Source organism: Lactuca sativa, chromosome 8 (assembly GCF_002870075.4).
Source record: "Lactuca sativa cultivar Salinas chromosome 8, Lsat_Salinas_v11, whole genome shotgun sequence".
NCBI lineage: Eukaryota > Viridiplantae > Streptophyta > Magnoliopsida > Asterales > Asteraceae > Lactuca > Lactuca sativa.
In genome coordinates, this window is record NC_056630.2 from 194,726,079 (window position 1) to 194,751,147 (window position 25,069).

The following is a 25,069-nucleotide window of genomic DNA, read 5'->3' on the forward strand; positions in this document are numbered from 1 at the left end:
AGATGACATCGCCTGCCTCTCAGGCGGTGCCAAACGGTACGACGCCTTGGCGATAGGAGCCGCACCTGGCACTAGATCAATCCTGAACTCAACCTGCCTCTCCGTAGGCACTCCGGGTAACTCCTCCGGATACACGTCAGCAAACTCTCTAACCACCGGGACCTCTGATACTGAGAGCTGCTCCCTATTCCGCGTATCTATCACATATGCCAAATAACCGGCACACCCGTGCTGAATATACTATCGAGCCCTGGCTGCTGAACAAAACCCTGATCCCAACCTGGTTCCCTCTCCTTACACTATGAGTTCTCCCCCACTTAGGGTTCGAACCACCACCCGCTGCCCCTCACAGTCAATCATGGCGCCAAAGCGGCTGAGCCAATCCATCCCTATAATCACACATACATCCCTCATGGGAATAGGAATCAAATCTATCGGAAAGGGAACCCTGAAAATCTCCAACTCGCATCCCCGGTAGACCGAAGAAGCGGAAACTCCGTGCTTGCTGGCGATCGAGACTCGCAACGGGCACTCGAGATCATCCATCGGCACACTGAACCCCCTACTAAAAGTCTGAGATACGAACGACCGACTCGCCCCCGAGTCAAATAGAACTAAAGTAGGCAAAGAATTTACTAACAACGTACCTAATCACAGGCACAACCAATAAGCATAACACAATATAATAATCGAGATAGAGAAATAGAAATGTACCAGCAACCACATCCGATGCTGCCTTAGCCTCCTCGGTCATAAGCTGGAAGGCGTGTCCCTGAGCCTTCGGAGGCTCCACCTTGACCAGCCTCCCATCCCCACTCTTCCCAGCAACTGGGATAGAATCCTGCGCAGGCCTAGCGGCAAGTTGCGGACAGTTGGTCTTCATGTGACCAACCTGATGGCAATGATAACAGATCCTCATATCTGGTGGAGGGGCGGACTGACGGCAGTCAATGGTATAGTGCCCCTCCTTGCCACATTTGTGGCACCCACCTCCTGCTCGACAAATCCCTGAATGAACCCTGCCGCATTTCCCACAAGTGCGGCTCTGCTGACCCCCAGATCGTGCATCAACGGGTTTAAACCGCTTGGGCGCCGACTGAGACTGGGCCAGTGCCTGACGCTGCTCCTTCAGCTGCAGCTCTATATCTAACTCCCGCCGCCTCACGGCTTCCTGCAGATCTAGGAGGGTATCACAACGTTGGGTGGCCACAAACTGTCGTATGTCTGTCTTGAGCATACTCAGATAACGGGTCATCTGAGATTGCTCTGATGCAAACTCCGGGCAAAACATATCCCTCTCCGTGAACATCCGGGTAATCTCCATCACTGACTCTCCATCTTGTCTCAAAGTCAAGAACTCCTGAGCAAGTCGCTCCCGCTCAACACGAGGATCGTAGCGGGTGCGAAACATTTCCCGGAACTACTCCCAGGTAACAGCAGTCCGCTGATCATCCGAATAGGAAAATGTCATTAATCTCCACCAGTCCTTTGCCCCAAGCCTTAGCAGGTTCAGGGCACATCTGACCTTCTAGTCAGCAGGGTAAGAGCACGTGAAGAAACATCCCTCCACGTCAGATAACCACCTCATAGCCCGAATAGCATCCTGTGTACCATCAAATGTCGGGGGCTTCGTATTATCGAAGTCCCGGTACTGGAAAGCCCTGCTAGCTGCTCCCCCAATCCATGTCGCAGTTACACTCGATGTGGCTACAGCGGCAGCTGTCTCTGCTAGAGCGGCATATCGCTCATCAAAATACTCCACCATCGCGGTCTTAATCGACCCAAACATCTCTGGCAGCTTCGCTCGAAAAGCCGCAGTGACCTCATCATGCAAAATCTCCCGAATCCTGGCATCCAGCTCCTCAGTCCCAATCTGAACTACGGGCTTAGGTGCTACCGGCACCTCTGACCCTCCATCTCCCGTCCCCGATCCTGACCCAGATCCCGACCCAGATCCATCAGCAAAGCGTCTCGTCACCACCATACTGCAATCACACTCAAAATATCAGATAAACAATATAATGTCAGGAGACTAAACCCAAAACCCTAGGGGTTGTGACTTCCTTGCTACGCGTATGGGTCCTGTACTTTCAGTAGTACGGGCCCATACTACCTTCCACACCTACGCATATTCGCCTCAAGTATCACCACAATGCCCTAATGCTCTACTCAACATACCATGCGCTCAACCCTTACTAACAGGGGACATCTAACAACCGATCCTGAATTTCCATACCATTCCCACATTCATGAAACTTCCATTAACCCCTGCAGCGCTAGTGTATACTGGCTGCACATGGTGCTGGACCCGATAGACTTTCGAATACCCGATCCTACCCTAAGGTCGAATCAGACATTCTCAGGCTATAAGGTCTTGACTACACATAACCGTGGTGTATACACTAAACCTCTACAGTCATGATGTCAATTCCATATATAAGAACCCTAGGCTAATGGGCATCATATAATCAGGCAAATCTATCATGTGATTCCTGAAGATCCCTAAACTAGCACTAGCATGCTGTTCTAATCATATCAAAATATCAATTAGTTGTATGGTATTTTGGGGCTTACTTACAGGCTTTGGCTGATCGTACTCTCTGTATTCCCCCATCCTTCTTTTGAAAGTCATTTTAAAATTCCACTTTCCGAAAATCTCCTTGATTTGAGACTGGATTCACATAAGTGTTCCTCCAATTCACTCAAACCAAGGCTCTGATACCAACTTGTGATGTCCATGAAATTTACGTCAAATTTTAAACTTTTAACATTAACAAAAGAAACAAATAATTTTTTTTTACAAAACATTTCCAAATCATTTATCATCAGAGTGTCCCAAAAACAAATCGTAAGGATGGGGAGCAGTACGATCACGCCTTCGCCTTCCCTCGATCTCTTGAAGTACCTGAAACAATAAACTGAAAACTGTAAGCCCGAGGGCTTAGTGAGCTACCCCCAAAATACCAATACCGTACAAACAGAAATCATATCAATAACAATCAGTCAATCAACATGCATACTGGGCCATCGGCCTGACTGGTCCGCCCTTCTGGGCCTACAGTCTATCTGAATCTATCCCGAGCCTTTGGCGTGACTGGTCCGCCATGTGGGCCTACAGTCTTCCCGGACCGCTCATAGGGTATGTTGGCCTTCAGCACAAAGCAGGACCGCCTCAACCCATCCAACAAGCAAGTAACCATGTGCGCATACTATTTATACTAGCATATACAAACATCAAGCATATCTATCTCACTGATCATCAACTATAGAATTCTCTCGTAACTAGAGCGCTGACCTAACAGGTCACTAACATACCAATCCCTACGGATCATAAAGCATAACATACTGCCTACCCTGATTCCGATCAAACCGATCATATCATGTAGCATTCCATAGCAATAACAACTAAAGGGTCGGCCTTGTGCCATAGATCCTATCGATATAGTGAGGATAACTCACCTCACAAATGTCGACTCAAAAGGTAGCTCCAACTATCGGATCACTCGTCACCGGCTCCACCACCTATATCCATAGCATAATATACTCATAAGTCTTTAGCCTTAGAAGGCACTCCACAACCCACTAGTCAAACCCTGGTCAAGGTCAAAGTCCTTGGTCAAGGTCAACAGTCCATGTTGACCTCAACTCGCCAAGTACTCTAGGCTGCTCGCCGAGTTCTTGAAGTACATTCCAACTCGCCGAGTCATCGGGGTGACTCGTGAAGTTCCTTCGAACCCCGATCAACTCTTAAGGCCATCCGTCGAGTTTCCTTCCTGCAACACGACGTGCAAACACATCCCTGGCTACAACTCATACGACTCTACGAGTTGTTCTTCAACTCGTCGAATTTCATGACTATCTTCATCCAACTCGCCGAGTTGTTCAGCCAACTCGTCGAGTTCACGGTTTCCTTCATCTGACTCGCCGAGTTGTTCAACCAACTCGTCGAGTTCAATGCACATCTTCAAATGACTCACTGAGTCGGTTTTGCGACTCGCCGAGTTCTTTCAGCCATTTTACCATGCATACGTCCTTAAGCCATGGCAAGGCCCCAAATTGCAGATCCAACTCCCTTAGGCCTACTTATCACGTAAACTTGCAAACTTTACGTGCATGCATGGCTTTACAAGCTCCAAATGCCAACATCAAGTTCTTAATGGGTGCTCAAGGACAAAGGGGACCTTAAACTCGATTGAAGTTGGGACTTTATGTCTGAATAATCCAAGGGGGTCCAGATATGAAGGTACAACTTCAGATCTAGCCCATATATCGCCATACTAACTTGATCCCCTCCTCTAAAACCCTAGAACTCATACAAGGATGAGGTCTAACCAAAATAATTGAGGGAAAAGATCAATTACCTTCCCAAAGAGATGACCACAGAAGAAGAACACGGATCTCCTCTTAATTCCATGCCCAAACCACTTGGTTCACCACACTATTCACCAAAGATCTTCTCTCAAGCTTCACACACAAGGGCACACACACACACGAGTTAGTGGAGCAAGGGAGGCTGTAAAGGAACTGAAAGAGGCTTGAGTTTCTTTAAATAGGGGTGCAAACCCCGGGGATTAGGGTTTCATTTTCCAGCTCCTACTCGCCGAGTCCAATAATGGACTCGCCGAGTAGGCCACTAAACTCGCGATCCATCCCGTTGGTACTCGACGGGTAGGGCAACCAACTCGTCGAGTAGGGCCAAAACTCCAAGAACATTTATTTAAATTATTACCTGAGATTCGGGGCGTTACAGGCTAATTATGGATGGGTCTGGCCCATCAGAATTAGGGTATCCAATGCTTGCCTATAAATAGGCTCATATCCCCACTCATTGCTCTTTGTGTATAAATTTCAGAAGAGCAGTCATTGTGAGGTTGAGAGCACATCCTTTGGAGTAGTTAGAAAGTATGAGAGTTTCTTTTGTTTTGAGAGCTCAAGTGAGGCGTAACGTTTTATGTGTGATTGTAATTGTTCTTGAAAGCTTAATTAAATCCTCTCTCTCTTTCCCCCTCTCTCCCTCCCTCTCCCTCCCTCTCTCTCTCTCTCGTTCGCCCTTGGGTGTAGGTCACCTTGACCGAACTAGGGTTGTTCGTTTGGATGGATAGGTTCAATCCGATCCAATTATGTAAATCCAAATTGATTTCGCTTTTCAAAATATGGATCCGAATTGTCCAAACTAAATTCAAATCTGATCCAATCCAATCCAATTACAATTTGGTTGGATCGGTTTTTATAATTCGGTTTTCAAAAGGCGTAGCATTTAAAAACGATATATGATTATAATATTACCGAATTTTTATAGAAGAAGCAAAAACAAATCATTTAGTTGTAATTTATAATTTATAAAAAACTACTAAGATGATATATTATAATTTAATATTTAATAGATAAAATATTTTTGAGAGAAAATGCATATTAATTTTTTTATTAGGTGAAACCTTTTGAACTTTTTTGAAAAAAGTAATTTATAAAATTAATAAATGGATATAGATATATAAAAATAAATAAATAATAAATTGTTATTCGGTTTTTTTTGGACTATTCGGTTCGTATTTTATAAACCAAAACCAATCCGAAATCCAAAATAATAATTCGTTTTTGGTGAAATCCAATTCAAAAATCCGAATATCCGAACCAAATAGTCAAATCCAAATTGTCAAATTGGATAATTTGGTTTTATCCAAATAGTGAACAGTCCTAGACCGAACCATGTTAAATATTGTGTTCACTTGATTTACGTTTTTCAGAAGTTTATTTCTGCAAGTTCATCGAAGTTTGTTTGATATTTGTCTTAAGTGTTTAACTTGTTTTGTTATCACCCAACACTTTTGTCATATGTTTCCATTTTGTGACATCCTTCAAATTTAGCCAATGTTTGATATAGGGAAAAGTTTTGTGGGTTTTTTTTTCATATTTTCCATGCCCATGCTAAACACATCAAAATCGTTTGCCCCACTTTTGTGTAGGTTGGTAAGATTGATGTAAATTCCATCGAATTCGGTACACTTTAACCTTAAATCGTGCCACTTTGAAGTAATTTGATTAGGACTTCGGCTTACACTTCCCGTTAAATCATAAAAACCAGTTCAAATTTTTTTTTTTTCCAAAACAAGTTGTTTAAGTGTCTCCGACTAAGGGGCCTTGAGAAGCCGAAACTTACGCTTGTGCTAAATTCTTTTCTTCCTCTTTTTTCTGAGCAACCCTTTCGTTTTGATTGGTTTGAGTGATTTTAACGTTTTTTTCCTTTATTCTTTTTCCGGTTGGGGATATTCTAGTTGTGTTTTGGCTATAAAATCAATTGAATCCGATGGTGAAAAATGTGGTTGTGAAGGTTAGTGTGGTGAAGGTTGTAGTTGTGTGGTGATGGTTGTAGTTGTGTTTGGAAATGTTGTTGGTATACGAAAGCATATTAGAATTGTTGTGGATAGTGTTGTTTGATAGGGTGGGAAAACTTGATATGATTGTTGAAAAAAGTTGAGGTTGTGGCATATATGAACAACTTTGGAGCAAGTTCATTAAACCACCTTGAGGTGATTTCATATTCGAGTATTGATGTGAAGTTGTATCTAACACAAAAATGTTATCAGGATTGTGGTTTTGATAGCTTGGTTGGGTATTTTGATTGAGATCTAGGGGTGTGTATGGGGCGTTTTGGTTTGGTTATTGGTTAAAACCGAACCATAACCATTATGATTGGTTAATGCATTTTGGTAGCCATTGGGTATGGTTAATATTGGTTATGGTTAACGGTTTTTATCGGTTAACGATTTTGGTTAATGGTTAATATTGGTTAACCATAATGTTCAAAATAATATAAATGAGGAAAGTATATAGGCATAAAAAATAAAAATAGAATACCAAAAAGTCCTCGATGCCAATGTTTATAACATAACTTATAGTAATAGAATAAAATGTGTATCTTTAATACTTAGGGTGAGATAATACATAGTCACATTCAAAGTAAAAAACTTTCAATAGAAATATAAAACATTAAAAAAAATGACATTAATAATTTAATATATTGATAACTGATATTAATATTAAAATAAAGTCAAACATTCATACACGTTCAATACGAATATATCAAAAGCTATAAAATAAAATAGCCAAACATTCAAATTATGTGTTATTGGATAAAAAAAAGACAATCACTCATATACATTCAATGTGATTAAGTCAAAAACAGTAAATAAAAAAGCCAAATTTTTTTTTAAAAAAATACTTTCTTAATTTATCACGGAGTTTTTAAAAGAACCAAAAACTTAACTTACCTATAAGTCTTGATTATAAAGTCAAAAAATCATTCGAATAAGACTATAAAGTCAAAACATCTTTGATTAGGATTAATGGTGTGAGAAGCCTTCGTTTGCGATTATGAGTGTAAAGATTAAACTAATTGTGAATAATGTTTACAAATTGTAGAATTAGCCGATTATGAATAACAACATTAATCAATAATCTAACTCAATGCATGATTGGAAGATTGTGTATGTCTACGTGATCAACCTTTGATGGTTTGATTGGTCGTACGTCTCCTGATAAGTGAAGATTGATGGATTATATTTTCAATATTTTAATGGATCTTAAATAAGTTTGACTATATTATTTTATATATAATCTATAATTTTTATATATTAAAATATAAGTTAGCAGTTCAGTTAACCTATAAAACCATAACCGAACCGTTAGTTGTCGGTTAACAAAAATTAGAAACCGAATCAACGGTTTTTAAAATAGTTCGGTTATTATGGTTCAATTATATCGGTTAATTTGGTTTTAGTTCGATTTTTTGGTTATCATGCTCACCCGTATTGAGATCCATGACACTTGGAGTTTAATAAGAGAAATGTGTGTTTATGTAAATAGAGGAAGAAAATAATGATGTGAAAGATATGGTTGTATGAAGTAGTATTTATAGTTGAAAACATATTTAAAAAAGAGAGAATTTCGGATATGCTCTTGTTAAACATTAAAATATCGTATTTACCCGACTTTAAATCTAAGGTAATGTTTGTTTTTTGTCTGCAGATATGCGTGAGCTCTTCTGTCTGCGCCACGCAGACCACGCACAGACATTAGCCTTCGCATACTGTTTGTTTTTTTTGAAGACTGCAGACTTAAAAATGTCTGTGCGCCCTCTTCTTGGCGCAGATGTGGACCAGAGTCTTCTAACATTTTCAGACATCTTCTAGCCTAAAAAAACATATATATCTTTATTTTTTAAAGTTTTTTTTTTTAATTTATAATTTTTATAACTTTATTAATGATAGACAATTCGGAAAAAAAAATTCCAAAACTTAAAAAAAAACGTTCGACGATACAAACCTGATATTTTTGACAAATTTATAAATAAAGATTTATTACAATAATAGTCGGTGAAGTTGTTTATATAAATATGAAAAAAAAAATCATAATATATTCTTATATTTTTTTTGTCAAATTTTATAAAACATTATTTAATACAATATCGTTAATTTCTCGAGAAAATATTTATGGTACGTTTTAATGGATTTAATTGAAAAAATCAAAGTTTATTTCCATCCATTTATGTATCAAATTCTTTGATCACTAATTACAATGTTTAGTTATAACTTTGCAACCAAAGTTGTTGGTTTTTATCAAATATATACGTTAGTTCATACCATTTTTATTTTTATTTTTTATACAATAATATATAAAAGTTGATCTAGATTTATTAATTATTTATGACAAAGTCATAAAAATATTAAAAAATCACTTTGAAGTTTAAAAAAATCAATTTATTTAGATTTCAGTTTGTTTTAGTAGACCGTAGATGTTAAAAAAACAAATAATCTTCTTTTTTCAGATTGCAGACGTTTGGTCCACCTCTTCTACTGCAGAGATCTACAAATGTGGTCCGCAAACTGCAAACATTTTATCTCAGAAAAAAAACAACACCTAAATATCATATATACCCTTCTTAACATTTAAAATATCATATATACCCCTTCTCCTTGACCTACATAGATGGTATGGCCTTCCAAATCCCTAATAGCCTTGGTACGTTGATCAATATCGATCGACCATGAGTTTCCCTTATATTTAATGAATCACAACCACTCTTAATCTATCTTATCACAATCCAATTTAGTTTCTGTTGGAAGCACAAGTTATCTACATATCAGTTTTGATTTTAATTTCAATATCACCATGGATGATTCTCATACTAAGAAGGAAGCCTAATCAGGTGATGGTTTTAACGTTTTTAAGGATACAACGGAAACAAAGATGTCTTCGGAGATCCCTCCATCTCCGGAGAAACCATTACTGAGAGTTTGTGTGACTATGGTTGTGTACGCATGACATATATCTGATGAGCTTAAAATCAGAGTTTGCAGAAAATTCTTTTCAGGAAAAGCAACCAACATCTTGTTAAAGTGACACAAGAACATGAATAACTTTTGTATTATGATAACTAATTAATTTTTTTGTCTCCACTTGCAATAAATAGTTATCGAGTACAATCGAATACTGGGACAATCGACACTGCCATCAACACCAATGAACAGACACCATAAATGATTTTGTTCTTAATCCAGAGCTAACCAACGAAATCAACTGAGAAAACAATTAGTTAACCATAACTGAAAAACTGAACCTTGCAATTGATTGCTTCGAGAAATTACCCTCGTCGTAGATGCTCTGGACTGAAACTTTCAACGCCAATTTTTCATATCCAATCAAATAAATACTACACCTTTATCAATATCAAACAAGACACAAACCATTGAAATATGTATAGAAGCCAGAAAAAGAAATATTGAATTGTTTAATCTTCTTTTACTTTAGTTTGTTTTTACTTTAGTTTGTTTCAAGTTGATGACAACGCAATTTGGGGGCAATATGATCTATCCTGGACTCCAGGTCAAGGAAAAATGTTTCAAGATTAAAGGGCAATTTGGACAATTAGTTTTATTTTTTTGGGAAAATGACTTATATGGGTAACTATGTTTCAAAATTGTTCAAAAAATATCATTCAAGTTTGGTGTGTCCAAAAGACACCATCCAAGTAAAGTATTTGTACAAAAAACACCAACAAAATACATTCTTTGTTCATATTTGACCTCATGTAACCGGCAATTACCGGTAAAAAATAAGTAAAGGAAAAAAACAAGAGGAAATGACTCAAAGGGGTAACTATGTTTCAAAATCGTTCAAAAAACACCATTCAAGTTTGGTATGTTCAAAAAACACCATCTAAGTAAACGTTTTGTACAAAAAACACCAACAAACTATATGTTTTGTTCAAATATTACCCACTAGTAACTGACCCTTACAGGTTAAATGATGACTTGGCTTAACTATTATGACATGGCGTAATAATTATTGACAAAACAATAAATGATATATTCCTCCTTTAAAAATCGATTTAGGGTTTCTTAATGAACGAATGACTTCATATTCTCTTATGATTGCTCTTCTTCTTCTTCTAAAGTGATGATCTCAAACTCAAGTCCAAAACCCTAATACTTGACTTAAGGCAAAAAGGGCTCCTTTACCCATGCCTCAATAAGCCTCCCTTCGAATAATGCCGAAATCCGTAAAAGGCCCAAAAAGGCATCCAAGCCCAACTACAAGGCCTCTAAGGCCCAATATGGCCCAAGAACACCCAACATGGCCTTAAGCCCCAAAAATGACTTGCTAGAATCAGATGGGCCCGAGGCCTATGTTAAACAAGTCCATGCATATGCCCAATATATGTTGAAGTCTCTACAATCTGGATTTCAAGCCAATACGCTCGACATACTTCTAGCGTACGCCTATTGTACTCGGCTAGGGTCAAGAACCGCCAATCTTCTGAAGACCATAACTTCTTCATTCTAAGTCCGATTTCGTCATTCTTTATATCCATAGGAAGCAAACGAGAAGCTCTACACTCCTATCAACTCCCCCTTGCCTTACAAAATTTCTAACATAAGCCTAAACCTCATAAAGGCTCGAACTGATACTTACTGATATGTCTTTGGGCTCCAACACAAACCGAACACTCGGTCCCCAAAACCTACATTATCCATCACCAAATGGGCATTACAGACACCACGACTTGTTACAAACGAATATAAATTCGAATACATCGTACACAAGTATCGGAACCATATCCCAGGAAACATGCGAAAGAAATGATACGAAACAATAAAATAACAAGGAAGGGACAAGAGACGTGCCTATCTATAGACCGAATAATAAATGAAGGACCGGTCAAGACTATAAACTCTTCTAACAACGAGCAACCTATTAGGCCTTAGATGCCTTGTTGTTGGGCTTGGATGCCTTTTTGGGCTTTTTATGGATTTGGGCCTTAGGGGGGAGGGAGGCCCATTGGAGCCCTTTTTGCCTTAAGTCAAGAATTAGGGTTTTGGACTTGAGTTTGAGATCATCACTTTAGAAGAAGAGCAATCATAGGAGAAGATGAAGTCATTCGTTCATGAAGAAACCCTAAATCGACTTTTAAAGGAGGAATATATCATTTATTGTTTTGTCAATACTTATTATACCATGTTATAATAGTTAAACAAAGTCATCATTTGAGCTGTAAGAGCCAGTTACCGGTGGGTAATATTTGAACAAAACATATAGTTTATTGGTGTTTTGTGTACAAAAAGTTTACTTGGATGGTGTTTTTTGAACATACCAAACTTGGATGGTGTTTTTTAAACGATTTTGAAACATAGTTTCCCATTTGAGTCATTTCATATTGTTTTTTTTCCTTTACCTATTTTTACCGGTAATTGCCGGTTACCACAAGGTCAAATTTGAACAAAGAATGTACTTCGTCGGTGTTTTTTGTACAAATGCTTTACTTGGATGGTGGTTTTTGGACACACCAAACTTCAATGGTATTTTTTAAACGATTTTGAAACATAGTTACCCATATAAGTCATTTTCCCTATTTTTTTTTTTAATTAAAATGATTATAAAATATGAAAAATGATTAAAAGATTTTAAAATATGTTTTAAAAATAAATTTGTGTAAATACGATATTTTAAAGGTTAATAAGGATATATATGCTATTTAGATTTAAATTCGGACAAATACGATATTTTGAAGCTTAATAAGAACATATACGAAATTCTCCTTTTAAAAAAAAATCAAATATATCCGTCAAAAAGCTAGTCAACTAAGTCAAACAATTTTTTTCTCCCATTTATCGTTGCAATTCGCTGTTTACGTCACAATCAACCACGATCATGACTGATTATGAACCACCGTGGTTATGTTCACGGTTGGCAATCGTTGCCACCTAGACCACGGATTTGTTCCTTGAAGGTACTCTTAATAGATTTATGGTATAAGTAAATTTCTGTTAAAAAATAAAATGAAATTTAACAAAATAGGAGTCTATTTTTTGAATTGTTGGATTTCAATCTTTTGGCAAAATAAACAGGACTCTCTCTCTCTCTCTCTCTCCCTCTCTCTCTCTCTCCGTGCGTATTCCCCATGCCTCTACTGTGGAGTAAAGTTGAGTGTATTCAATCACCATTGACCATCACACCCAAAACCTCCCTAACACGCCGGCATCCTTTCTTATCCTCTCCGGCGTCGGATAGGGCTTCATAATGTATACTTTTTTTCTCTCTTTTTTACTTTGCGAAAAATGTTTCATCTCTTTTTTTCTGCTGAAATTGATGATTTTGTTATATTGGAGCTATATTTCCATACACATTGATTTTTTTCGTGGTGTTTTACATGCTGTTTCTACTCTACATAGAGACTTACTGCTTGGATTCATCAAATTGGCGATTTGAAGTCAACATTTGTGCATTACGTGCAGTTTACGAGCTCTTTTGGCCCTCGCCCCCTTATTTATTACTAAAATTGCGAGATGAAAACCCCCAAGATCGAGCTTATAGATCTTGGAGAAAGCTCTACTTCTTCAGCATCAAATATAACGGTATTTGTTTATTTTGTTGTACAATTTTTATATAGAAACTCCGAATTTAAATTACCTTCTGTTTCACAAACACACGTTCTGTTGAAGTTTATTTGACTCTACTTAGGTTGCTTTTGACTTACTGGGTGTTCTAGATTCAGCTCTGAAAATAGTATTTTTTTTTTGACAAAAAATTGAAGTAGACACTTTTTTTTCGTAATCATTGAAATAGCCAAAAAAAATAATAATAAGAAAATGACCATAATAAGCAACGAAATCCCAGTTTTCGTTCCTTCGCCTGTGATTTCACTACATTAGCTACAATTTCGTGGTCCATTAACCCAATTTTAAGCCCTAAGACAAAAAATTCAACCTCATTTTTTAACTTTCGAAGGCTAGGAAATCTCAGATCACGGATTTCCCCTTAATAAAGTTAGTCGTAATTTTAGTTTGTATTTTATCATAATGGCTGAAACGTAGTAGGAATATTTAGTTAATTTGTCTAATTTATGCAAAAAGAAGAGACAAAATCATAGATGGCATTGGTTATACAAGTTGTTAATGCACAAATTGTCCAATAAAGGTTTGTACAATCGCATGTGAATGATTTCTTCTAACAATACCTAAAAAGCCTCTGTGCATTAAAGACCTGTAAAATTGGACTAATCCTCAGGCAATGTCATCTGCGATTGTACAACCCTTTAATGCACAATCTATGCATTAACAATTTGTACAATCACAGATGTCCAAACCATCTGCGATTTGCTCTCAAGATTTTTCAAGTTTTTATAGCTTAAAGCATGCTATCTGTCCAACCTTTTCAGCATTCAAACAAACAACTTTTGGCTAGTGTAACCGTTAAAGGCTCATGTAATAACATAACGGAAGCACTTGATCGGTTAGAAGGTCAACGTCGTGAATTATTTCATACGACTGCATTCGGATATTGGTTGGGTGTACAAGTAATGACGGGGGATCCGTTACTTTGTCATGGATTGTTTCTCCACCAGTTACGCCCTACTCATGAAATGGATGCAGAAGAAAGACTACACTTTCAAATTTCTAGGTATCGGATGTCGTTTGGGGCAGAAGAATTTTGTTTGATAACAGGCTTTCATTTCGGACGATTTCCAAGAACAAAAAAAGAGTTTACACAAAAAGAGACGTCGTTCCGATCACGTGTGTTCCCAGAAAGAACGGACGCTTCGTTAAGCGTTGGGGATGTGAGGGATTTTATATTAAGTAATCGTTTTGAGACGGTTTCAGATGAGGATGGCGTTAGAGCCTGTTTACTATACGTTCTCAACCAAGGGTTTCTAGGAAAAGAAAAAACAGATAAAATAACAAAAGAATGGTTATGGCTGATTGAAAACCTGGATGATTGGAACAGGTAAAATAAAACCGATTTAAATTATTTAATTATTTTTAAAAATAGTTATATGTTGTTATTTCATATGTTAGGTTCGCGTGGGGCAGTTTTTTATGGCATCACAGTTACGGAGAATTGAGAAAGATTTTTGGAAAAATTGACGTCTATGTCAAAGCAAATGAACACAAACAATTGAAATATACGGTGTCTGGATTTTCAGCACCGTTTAAGGTATGGTAAAAAAAACATGTAATTGATTTTTTTATATTCTAATATTAATATTTAGTAAATAATAACAATTTGTGATTTTTATTTGTTAGATATGGATTTGGGAAATGTTTCCTTATATTCGTGGGAAATTTTCGATACGCCATAATAATAAAAATATTCCTCGGATAACCCGTTGGGGGCATATCAGAAGGTTGACGTGGGTTGAAGTTTGCGACATTTATAATGTCGATAAGGTTCGTTATATATATATATATATATATATATATATATATATATATATATATATATATATATATATATATATATATATATTGTCGTAAAAATATAAAGATGTACAACATGTGACTTTATTTTCAGGATGAGATGCATCGGCCTAAATCTGGTATGCATGTGTCCGATAATGAGGCTGCCACAGAGTACTATTTGTCGTATAAGAAGGGTGATTTGTCCCCAATCGCTTCCCCTTTGCGGAATAACTTTAGGAGACATGAGGTGTCATCCTCTGGTCCATCTTCGAGCAGCACTCATTCTATCCATTCACAACCACCACGAGGGACATTAGACCCCTCAACTGCAGAAGATTTTGAGATACGGATACGTCGAGTAGAGGAGGAACTACGAAAGAGATCCATATATCCAGGCATAAATATGGACTCATGTTTTGACAACCCGGTGGGAACACGAGGACAGGTAAATAAAATCTTAGTTGATTTAATAGTTTTACTAAAATATATTTTGTGTCATATAGTTAAACTTTATTAATTTATGAGGATGAGGATTTATTATATATATCTTAGAAAGTATGACATAACGATATCCAAATTATGAGTGTGATGTGTTAATGCAAAACCTTTGCTTCAAAGACAATGACGAAACAAAATCCGGTGAATCTGAGTTCGTATGAGTTGCAAAGTTGCTTCGAACCATTTTGTTATGTAAACAAAGGAAAAGAATAATTTGTTTTACGACCTAACTTCAAAGATGAATGCATGGATTAAGTTCTATAAGTTATTCTTAATAGTTTAAAAGTGCATGAACACAACCAGTTAGTACTTTTGGTTTTTGATATATTTTTTTTTTGTTTTGTTTTTTACAGAAAACGCAAAAAAGAAACAAAGTTTGTTGTGGGGCTTCCTCTTCAACGATAGATTATGAGGCAAGACTGGCTGAAGCTCTTGGTGATTTAGTAAGCCACCATGGATTATCTTTTAATGATTGTAGTAGAGTAGTACCTTCTCTATCCCAAAACGTGATCAGGGTTGGTGTTTTTTTACATCTTCAACTGCCTGAAAAGAGGCTCGGGTTGATCAGAGAAATTCTTGCGAGCTTACCTGCTCCATGACCTCGTTGAGAAGAAGGTGAATTGTCCCTGTTGTTGTAGTAGTATTTTCTTTTGGTTTTGTTTGTTTTTATCAATCTGTTTGAAACAATTTGTGATGTTGTCAATGATTTTAATTCTCTAATTATCGTTTTCATGATCACTCTTTGCATTTCATTTTCTAATTATCGTTTTCATAAAACTTAAGTTAGTGTAAGAACTTTACAACAAATCATGACCTTTTATTAGGATTAATCAATGGATAAGATTATATTAGATAATTAATTAACTTTCTAATTTTTTTAAATAAAACGAAGGAGACTAAAAGAGGCGGAGGGTTATTTTCGGTATATGCATTCTTTTGGGAGTTAAGGGGGTGTTTGGGATTTATTGTAACTCATTTTTGACTTTAGCTTTTGAGGGATCAAAAGCCAAAAATTGTTTTTAAAAAGTGTTTGTCTTGTTTTTTTTTTTTTACTTTTTTTGAATGTAATTTACCTTTTAAATGGCTAGTTTTTTTTTACTTGTAATTTACCTTTTAAAAGGCTAAAAGTCATAAAAAAAATAGAATTTCCTAACTTTTGAAAACAAAAAGTTATTTTAAAATGACTTTTCTATTTGCTAAATATCTTTTGAATTTTTTGACTTTTTGAAAAAGGCAAAAGCCAAAAAGTATTTGAAAAACAATCCAAAACACCCTCTTAGTTTAGGAAGTAAACAAACTGATACAGCCCAAGAACAGGCCCGACTGGAAGACCCACAAGCTACTAGTCGACCTAGAAGGATCATCAAGAAACCCAGCAGATACTTGGAAGAACTATGAGCTTTTACTCGGTCAACTAGTCACATAGGATTCTCTTTAATTCCACACATGTTGCATGCATTCCTAAGATGTTGGGTTCCACTATACACCCACGTCCCTAGATATTAGTAGCATTAGTTCAATCATTTTTTATTTAAGCATTGTAAGTTCATATGAAAAGAAAACACAAAAAATTGCTCCAGTCTTGCTTCTCTCTCTGACATTCTCTGGAGGTTAAACACCTCGAATTAGGTTCTATCACTTTGGTGCTTTCATTCCACTTACCATGCCTCCCAAGCCAGAAACTAAACCCGATGAAAACCCTCCACCTCAAGATCATCTTCAAGCTTTACTCCACCTAACCACCGCCACTAATACCCGCCTGGATGTCCTCACAACGAACATGACAAACCTTGTCAATCTTATCACCAATCAACACATAAACCAAAATCCACCCCCACCACCGCCTCCACACAACCCACGTCCCCCAAAAATTAATCTTCCCAACTTTGATGGCTCAAATCAACGCCTTGCTCTTGCTGTCTTCTATTTCACAGGTGATGCACTTAGTTGGTACAAGCATATGTCCACCAATCACCTCTTGGGTACCTGGTCTGAGTTCACCCAAGCACTTGAAACGCGTTTTGGACCCTCCACCTACGAAAATCACCGGGCAACACTTTTCAAGCTCCGCCAAACATCTACAGTGGCTGCCTATCAATCCGAGTTCGAAAAAAATAGCAATTGTGTCGATGGCTTACCAATTGAAGCTTTGCGAGACTGTTTTATCTTCGGACTCCGTGAGGACATACAATCAGAAATTGTCATCCAAAACCCACTCAACCTCCACCAAACCTACGGACTCGCCAAGCTCATTGAAGAAAAATTCAGCAAGTCTCGCCCTCGCCCTACCTATACACCCCGATCCCTCACCTATAATAACACTCAACAAATAACACCCATCAGTACAACAAATCAGATCACCACCCAACCACCACTCTTATCGACACCACCTAAACCCAAACCCACGATACCGTTCACTCGCCTTTCACCGGAAGCCCTCCAAAAAAGACATGCCGAAGGCCTCTGCTTCCGCTGCCCTGAGAAATTCCGACCGGGACACGTTTGCAATCCGCCCCAGTTCTTCCTAATAGCTCATAATGAGGACACATCAGATGCCACTCAACTCACCATGGATGCCGAGACCACAACGAACGACACCATCACAGATACGATCACAGACCAGACTCCACATTTCTTGTCTTTATCCGACGCCGCCTTCTTTGGATTACAATCACCCAGAACACTTCGCGTTACTGGTCACATCAACGGACACCCGGTCACGACACTCATAGATTGTGGCAGCACCCACAATATTATACAGCCTCGCCTCGTATCCCTACACAAAACCACACCAGCAACAATCACTCCCTTCCCTGTAATGGTCGGATATGGCCAACACCTAGAGTGTAACAGCTTTTTCCCAAATGTGCCACTAGAACTCAATAAGACTACCTTTTCAGTTCCTTTATTTGTCCTCCCTGTTGAAGGAGCAGACGTCATATTGGGTGTCGCTTGGCTTAGTACATTGGGACCACTGGTCGCAGACTTCTCCATCCCCCAACTCTCATTCACCATCAACAATCACCCATGCATCCTACGTGGTGAACCTCTTACATCACCCGTGTCACCTAGCTCACTACACACTCTGATTCGCAAAAATTCAGTTGCTTCACTTCACACTCTCATCTGTCACCATCAACCACCAGCAACCATTCATCCAAACCGACAACCACATCCTAACACCACCATTGAAGCTCTACTACACCAATACCAAAAACTCTTCGACCCACCTCACGAGTTGCCACCCACACGTCAACATGATCACCATATTCCACTATTCCCAAACACCAAACCTATTAACGTCAAACCATACCGTTACCCACATTACCAAAAAGAAATTATGACCAACCTCATATCTGACATGCTTGATAGTGGCGTAATTCAACCAAGCCAAAGCCCATACTCTTCACCAGTCCTACTAGTTCAAAAAAAAGATGGAACATGACGTTTCTGTGTCGATTATCGGGCACTCAATGCAGTCACAGTTCGTGACCGATTCCCGATCCCAACTGTCGATGAACTCTTGGATGAACTTCACAGGGCTAACATATTCTCAAAAATTGATCTTAGGGCCGGCTACCATTAAATCCGTGTCTCTCTAGCAGATATACACAAAACGACATTTCGCACAATTGACGGTCACTACGAATTTCGCGTTATGCCATTCGGCCTAACAAACGCCCCATCAACATTTCAAGCAGCCATGAATGATCTCTTTCGTGCCGTCTTACGTAAGTTTGTCCTAGTTTTTTTCGATGACATATTGGTGTATAGCCCTTCCATGGATAAACACTATGAACATCTACAGTTCGTCTTTTATACATTGTTGACCAACAAGTACCACGCCAAAGAATCCAAATGTGTTTTTTCCACCGTTGAGATACCCTTTTTGGGTCACATTATCTCAGCTAAAGGTGTTAATGCAGACCCAGAAAAACTAGACATAATCCAAGCCTGGCCCACCCCCACATCCCTTACAACCTTACGAGCCTTTTTGGGCCTAACAGGCTATTATCGGCGTTTTGTTCAATCATATGCCCATATTGCCTCACCCCTCACAGACATACTTAAAAATCCCACATTTATTTGGAACGAGCATCACCAGAAAGCCTTCACACAATTAAAAGAAGCCATGACCCATCTTCTTACCCTAGCACTCCCCAACTTCAATGAACCGTTCGACCTCACCACTGACGCTTCCGGAGTCGCCATCGGTGCTGTGTTATCACAACAAGATCAACCAATCTTGTTCTTCAGCAAAAAGCTCTGTGATCGCATGCAAAACAGTTCTACTTATGTTCGAGAACTTTATGCAATAACCGAATCCATAAAAAAATGGCGTCAATACCTCTTGGGCCGCAGATTTCGAGTTTATACCGATCATCACAGCCTAAAACACCTATTAACACAGACCATCCAAACACCAGACCAACACAAATGGCTCACCAAGCTTCTCGGGTATGATTTTGAGTTACACTACAAACCCAGAAAAGAAAACAAAGTCGCAGACGCACTTAGCAGAATCGAAAAACCTCACCTGTTAGCACTATCCTCACCAACAGCTACATGGCTCGATGAGTTACGATCCTACTTTTCCAACCAACCAAAAGGACAGAGACTGTTAGCACAACTGGAGCACAATCCCTCTTCACTACCTCACCATACAGTTCAAAACGGCTTGGTTTACATCCAAGGTCATTTATTTATACCTAACGTACCACATATTCGTTCTATTCTTTTGCAGGAATTCCATACATCTACACTAGGAGGTCACGTTGGAATCCAAGCTACTTTTAGACGTCTTGCAGCTTCCTTCTCATGGTCCAAACTCAAACAAGAAGTCACAGAATTCATTCGGAGATGCACCAATTGTCAGGCCACCAAGACACCCACACACAAACCATACGGCCTCCTTCAAGCATTACCCATTCCCACCCATACATGGGAAGATATAACCATGGACTTTATAACCCACTTACCGCCGTCTAATGGTAAAACCGCCATTTGGGTTCTAGTTGATCGGCTCTCAAAGTTTGCCCATTTTATCGCTTTACCTAATCACTTCACATCTATATCACTCGCAACAATCTTCCTCCGAGAAATCTATCGTATCCATGGCCTCCCCAAGACAATTATCTCAGATAGAGATCCACTCTTTCTAAGCCAATTTTGGACTCAACTCTTCAAACAACTAGGCACCAAACTGAAACACTCGAGTGCCTACCACCCGCAAACTGACGGACAAACCGAAGTGGTCAACAGATGCCTCGAATCCTACCTCCGTGCTTTCACCTACGATGAACCCCGCTCTTGGCAACGATTCCTCTACCTTGCAGAGTTTTGGTATAATACGAGTTTTCATTCATCCATCCAAATGACCCCCTTTAAAGCCATGTATGGAAGGGATGCCACTACAATTCACGACTACACACCGGGGATGAATCGTACAGCCTCTATCGACAACTCCCTGTTAGAACACCAACACATCATCGATCTTCTTAATGTCAATCTCAGCCAAACCCGCACCAGAATGATCAAACAGGCAAACAAGAAACGTCAAGACAAGCAATTTTCAGTTGGAGAATTGGTTTATCTTCGCTTACGAAACTATCGTCAACACTCAGTAGTCTCGCGAGAAAATAAAAAGCTATCCAAACGATATTTTGGACCCTACAAAATACTCGAACGAATGTGTCCAGTGGCGTATGGCGTATCGACTACAATTACCAGAAACTTCCAAAGTACACCCAGTTTTCCATGTGTCCCTATTGCAAACCTGTCACACCACAGAAGTCTCACACGAGTTTCCAACTAAATGGATCAACGATCTCCAAGCCACAACAACAACTCCAGCACAGGTCATTAATCAACGCCAGCTCCAGTCAGGGATTCAACAAGTACTCATTAAATGGACCGACAAGGATATTTCTGAAGCCACATGGGAAGACGCAGAAGAGATCAAACTCAGGTTCCCGGATTTTCCTACCGGACTCGAGGACGAGTCCAATTTGGAGAATGGGGGTATTGATACAACCCATTCAGCAGCCCAAGAACAGGCCCGATTGGAAGACCCACAAGCTACTAGTCGACCTAGAAGGATCATCAAGAAACCCAGCAGATACTTGGAAGAACTATGAGCTTTTACTCGGTCAACTAGTCATATAGGATTCTCTTTAATTCCACACATGTTGCATGCATTCCTAAGATGTTGGGTTCCACTATACACCCACGTCCCTAGATATTAGTAGCATTAGTTCAATCATTTTTTATTTAAGCATTGTAAGTTCATATGAAAAGAAAACACAAAAAATTGCTCCAGTCTTGCTTCTCTCTCTGACATTCTCTGGAGGTTAACCACCTCGAATTAGGTTCTATCACAAACCATCTTTGTCTTGGACTCTTCTAGGAAACATGCTCTTCTTGTATAAATAGCGAATGACGATTTAACGGGAAATGGAAATGCAAAGAAGAAGTTTGCGGTTAACATCACTGAAGTTCAGAAATATGTTTCCAACTTAGCAAACAATCCTATTAACCTACGACGATTAAGATAATTTGGTTAGTCATGCACAATGCACAAGGGATTCTTCAACAAATTTTATTTCATTAAATTTTAATATCCAGAAAATTTATAGACATGCACACATATAAGCAGAAATGTAAACGATTTTCTTGAGTGAATATCTATTGAACTGTGATTTTTGATAATCATCTACTTTATAATATATAGAATATAAAGCTGATTGATTTTCTTTATTAATCATTATGATATTAGTCACGATATGGTGTTCAAAAATATCCGAAAATCCGATCCGAAATTATCCGAAATTTCGGATATACGGATATTCGGATACAGATATTGATTTCTAGCCTTTTAAAAAATTCAAATATTTCAGATATCCGATATTCAAAATGTATTTAACTATTAAATATTTTTGTAATGTAGTTTTGTTTAGTAATTAAACATAGGATTAGAGATCTTGAAATTTAGTTTATCTTTTTTATTTGATGACTTCTATATAGTCAAATTGGTTTGATTTTGCATGATATCCTTTTTTATATACACGTTATGTAAATCAAGAAGGTTATAAGAGAATTCTTTCAACTCCATTCTTTCCTAGCTTTATTCTTTTAAATGGTTCATGGTTATTTATTATTACCAAAAACTCATGCAAACACGTTAAAAGCTTTCAAAACGTGTTATTACTTGCTTGATGCTACTGGACAACGAATGAACCGTCAAGTGCTTGAATTAAAATTTGAATGTCTTAAAATGTTTATGCCACTTGATCACTATTAGAATAAAGTCAAAATCAACAATCATTCATTTGGATGTTATAAATATTTATGTTAAATGGCTAATTGATATTGTATTATTAGTTTTATTTTTATGTTAAATTGTAAATTAAGTTCGTATTTAGTTGGTTGTAGATTACTATTTATTATTTTTAAATCATACAAATTGAAATTTCGGATATCCGTTTCAATATCAGAATCCGTATCCGAAATTTCAGATATTCAGTTTTGAACACCCCTAAAGATATCCATATTTTTCAACTTATAAACAACCCATTCAATAACAAACCCACTGAAAAACAATTTATTCATAAATTCAACATATATTATAGACAAAACCTCATAAATGGTCCTTCTGGTTTTCAGAAATTTGGGATATAATCCCTAAGTTCAAAAAACCTCATAGACGGTCTCTGTGGTTTCAAAACTTTTAACAAATAGTCTATCACCCACATAAAAAGACATATTTATCATTTTTAATTTCTTTTACATTTTTATTTAATTAAATTTATTTAAAAATAAATGAAGATAAATATCAATTGCACCCTTGTTCCTCTTCTCCAAAGCCTTTGTCGCTTCATCTCTTCCTCCAACATCACCGGTGACTTCCTCCGTTATGGTGGTTTCCCCCTCTGCCGCCGATGACTCAGATATCGAATCTAGAAGAAGGAAGCAATGATAGTTGCTATGGCGATAAAAGATGAGATCGGAGGATAGGAAGCATGATCGGAGAAGAAACTGGGAAAAGACAAAATCGAAAATAGCCACCACCGTTTGGGAAGAAGAAACAATCACCACTGCCATCTTCATCTCCGACGTCAACCACCCTTTGATTACAGATATTCAATTTTGATAATGGAACTAAAAATCATATTTTTGTTGCTGATTTCTAGGTTTAATATCATCACAATCAAGAAACCGAACCCTTTGATTTCATCTAGGTGTTATTTTCGTTCATGGAAGCAGATTTTTGTGGTTGATTTCTAGGTTTAATATCATATATGTGTGTATGTGTATGTGTAAGCTTAACTCGTGAATGATTAAGTATGTGGTGGTAATACCGATGGAAGTTTATTACAAGGGAGTACCCTTTTGGCTGCATCTGATTGGAAATAAGGCAAGGTGGGTTAGCTGGTAATGTGCGATGTTGATGGATATATGGTGATATAGGGGGTGGGGGGTTCGGTGATTTATGAAGATGATGGTGGCAGATATGGTGGTTAGGAGATGTTAAAGGTGGGTCTTGGTGAACTAGTGGTAGCCTGATTGTCTTGGCTGGTGGTCCGACAATAGTGGAAGTTCATGATGGCGATGGTGGTGGTGTTATGTGTCATAACGTTAGGTGAGTCATAAAGTTACAAACTTTATCTCTTAGGGCCATTCCAATCACAACTATGAACCGGAAGATGTTACAAATCCTAGATCTACAATAGTAGAACCAAAAAGATAAGATCTTGAAGCCTTACAAATGGTCCAGAGAATGATTCCAAGGATGGAGAGTAGTTTCTTGCTTGATCCGTGCACCAAAATCTTCTTCTTCTTCTTCTTCTTCTTCATTCAAGGTGCACCAAAGACACCAAAACAAGCCAAAAACTTCAAAGAGAGGCTAGGATTTATCAAGAGTGCTTTGGGATGTAATGGAGGCTAAGGGTGGAGGAAACCCTAGACATCACTTCCCTTAAATAGGGCCTTTAAACAGGAAATTAGGGTTTAGCACATCTGTCGTCGCCATGTCGTGTCACACATACTGCCACGTCATGGTGACCTTTAATGAAACACGCATTTCATGCTGATTACCACGCCGTGGTGATCCCTTCACCATGTTGTGGCAAACCTCAAATCTCAAAATTAGCAAGTTAAATTCATACCAGAAACCAGACATTACAACTCTCCGTCACTTGAATAAGATTTCATCCTCACCCCCACTTCATGGCCATTTCGGTCCAATCCATACACTACATCACTTGGTCCTTAATAACAATATCCATCGTTCAATAGAGTAAAGAAAATCCAAACCCTTTTAACATTAGCCCAAGAATTCAAACTTGGGATTATAATCCCTCAACAATAAACAAACCAACCATAAAAACCTTCCTAACTCAAAGCAATATCCTAATCTTAAATAAAAGTGAATAGATCCTACCAATGTACAACTTATCCAATAAAATTTCCCACTCGGAGGAACGTTCCAAAATTAACCAATATTGTTGTCAGAACCGCGATCGAACCAACCCAAGTACCAACCCTACTGACGTAGCCTACCTAAATTTTAATTATGCGTAGATTCAAGGTCTTACCTGAAAAACTGAACAACGTCGCTCCAACATTCTAACTTTCTGTAACCAAAGGACAACTACCAAACTCGAGCATGCTGTGACCAATAATTCCACAACCAACAATTAATGGTACACGTACGTAGGAGACAAGATATACACCTCACAAATCTTGACGAAAGATTGACGCATCCATAACACTTTCAACTGATACAACTCAAAACCATCGAACAATTTCAATTGATAGCGATGAACAAAATAACCATC

At 38.1% G+C, this 25,069-nt stretch overlaps 1 protein-coding gene across 2 annotated transcripts; it reads left to right on the plus strand.

Annotated features, from left to right (window-relative positions):
- Positions 1–12,386: 12,386 nt before the first annotated feature.
- LOC111900166 (uncharacterized) lies at positions 12,387–15,971 on the plus strand. Of its 2 annotated transcripts, none has more exons than XM_042897750.2 (7): positions 12,387–12,578; positions 12,729–12,911; positions 13,715–14,280; positions 14,367–14,490; positions 14,580–14,723; positions 14,848–15,180; positions 15,587–15,971. In XM_042897750.2, the coding sequence occupies exons 2-7, from the start codon at positions 12,843–12,845 to the stop codon at positions 15,830–15,832; spliced, it is 1,482 nt and encodes a 493-aa protein (XP_042753684.1). In that variant the 5' UTR covers positions 12,387–12,578; positions 12,729–12,842; the 3' UTR covers positions 15,833–15,971. The 2 variants fall into 2 exon arrangements, with proteins under 2 accessions (XP_042753684.1, XP_023751809.1); XM_023896041.3 differs by having other exon boundaries at positions 12,388–12,578; positions 14,352–14,490.
- Positions 15,972–25,069: the final 9,098 nt, after the last annotated feature.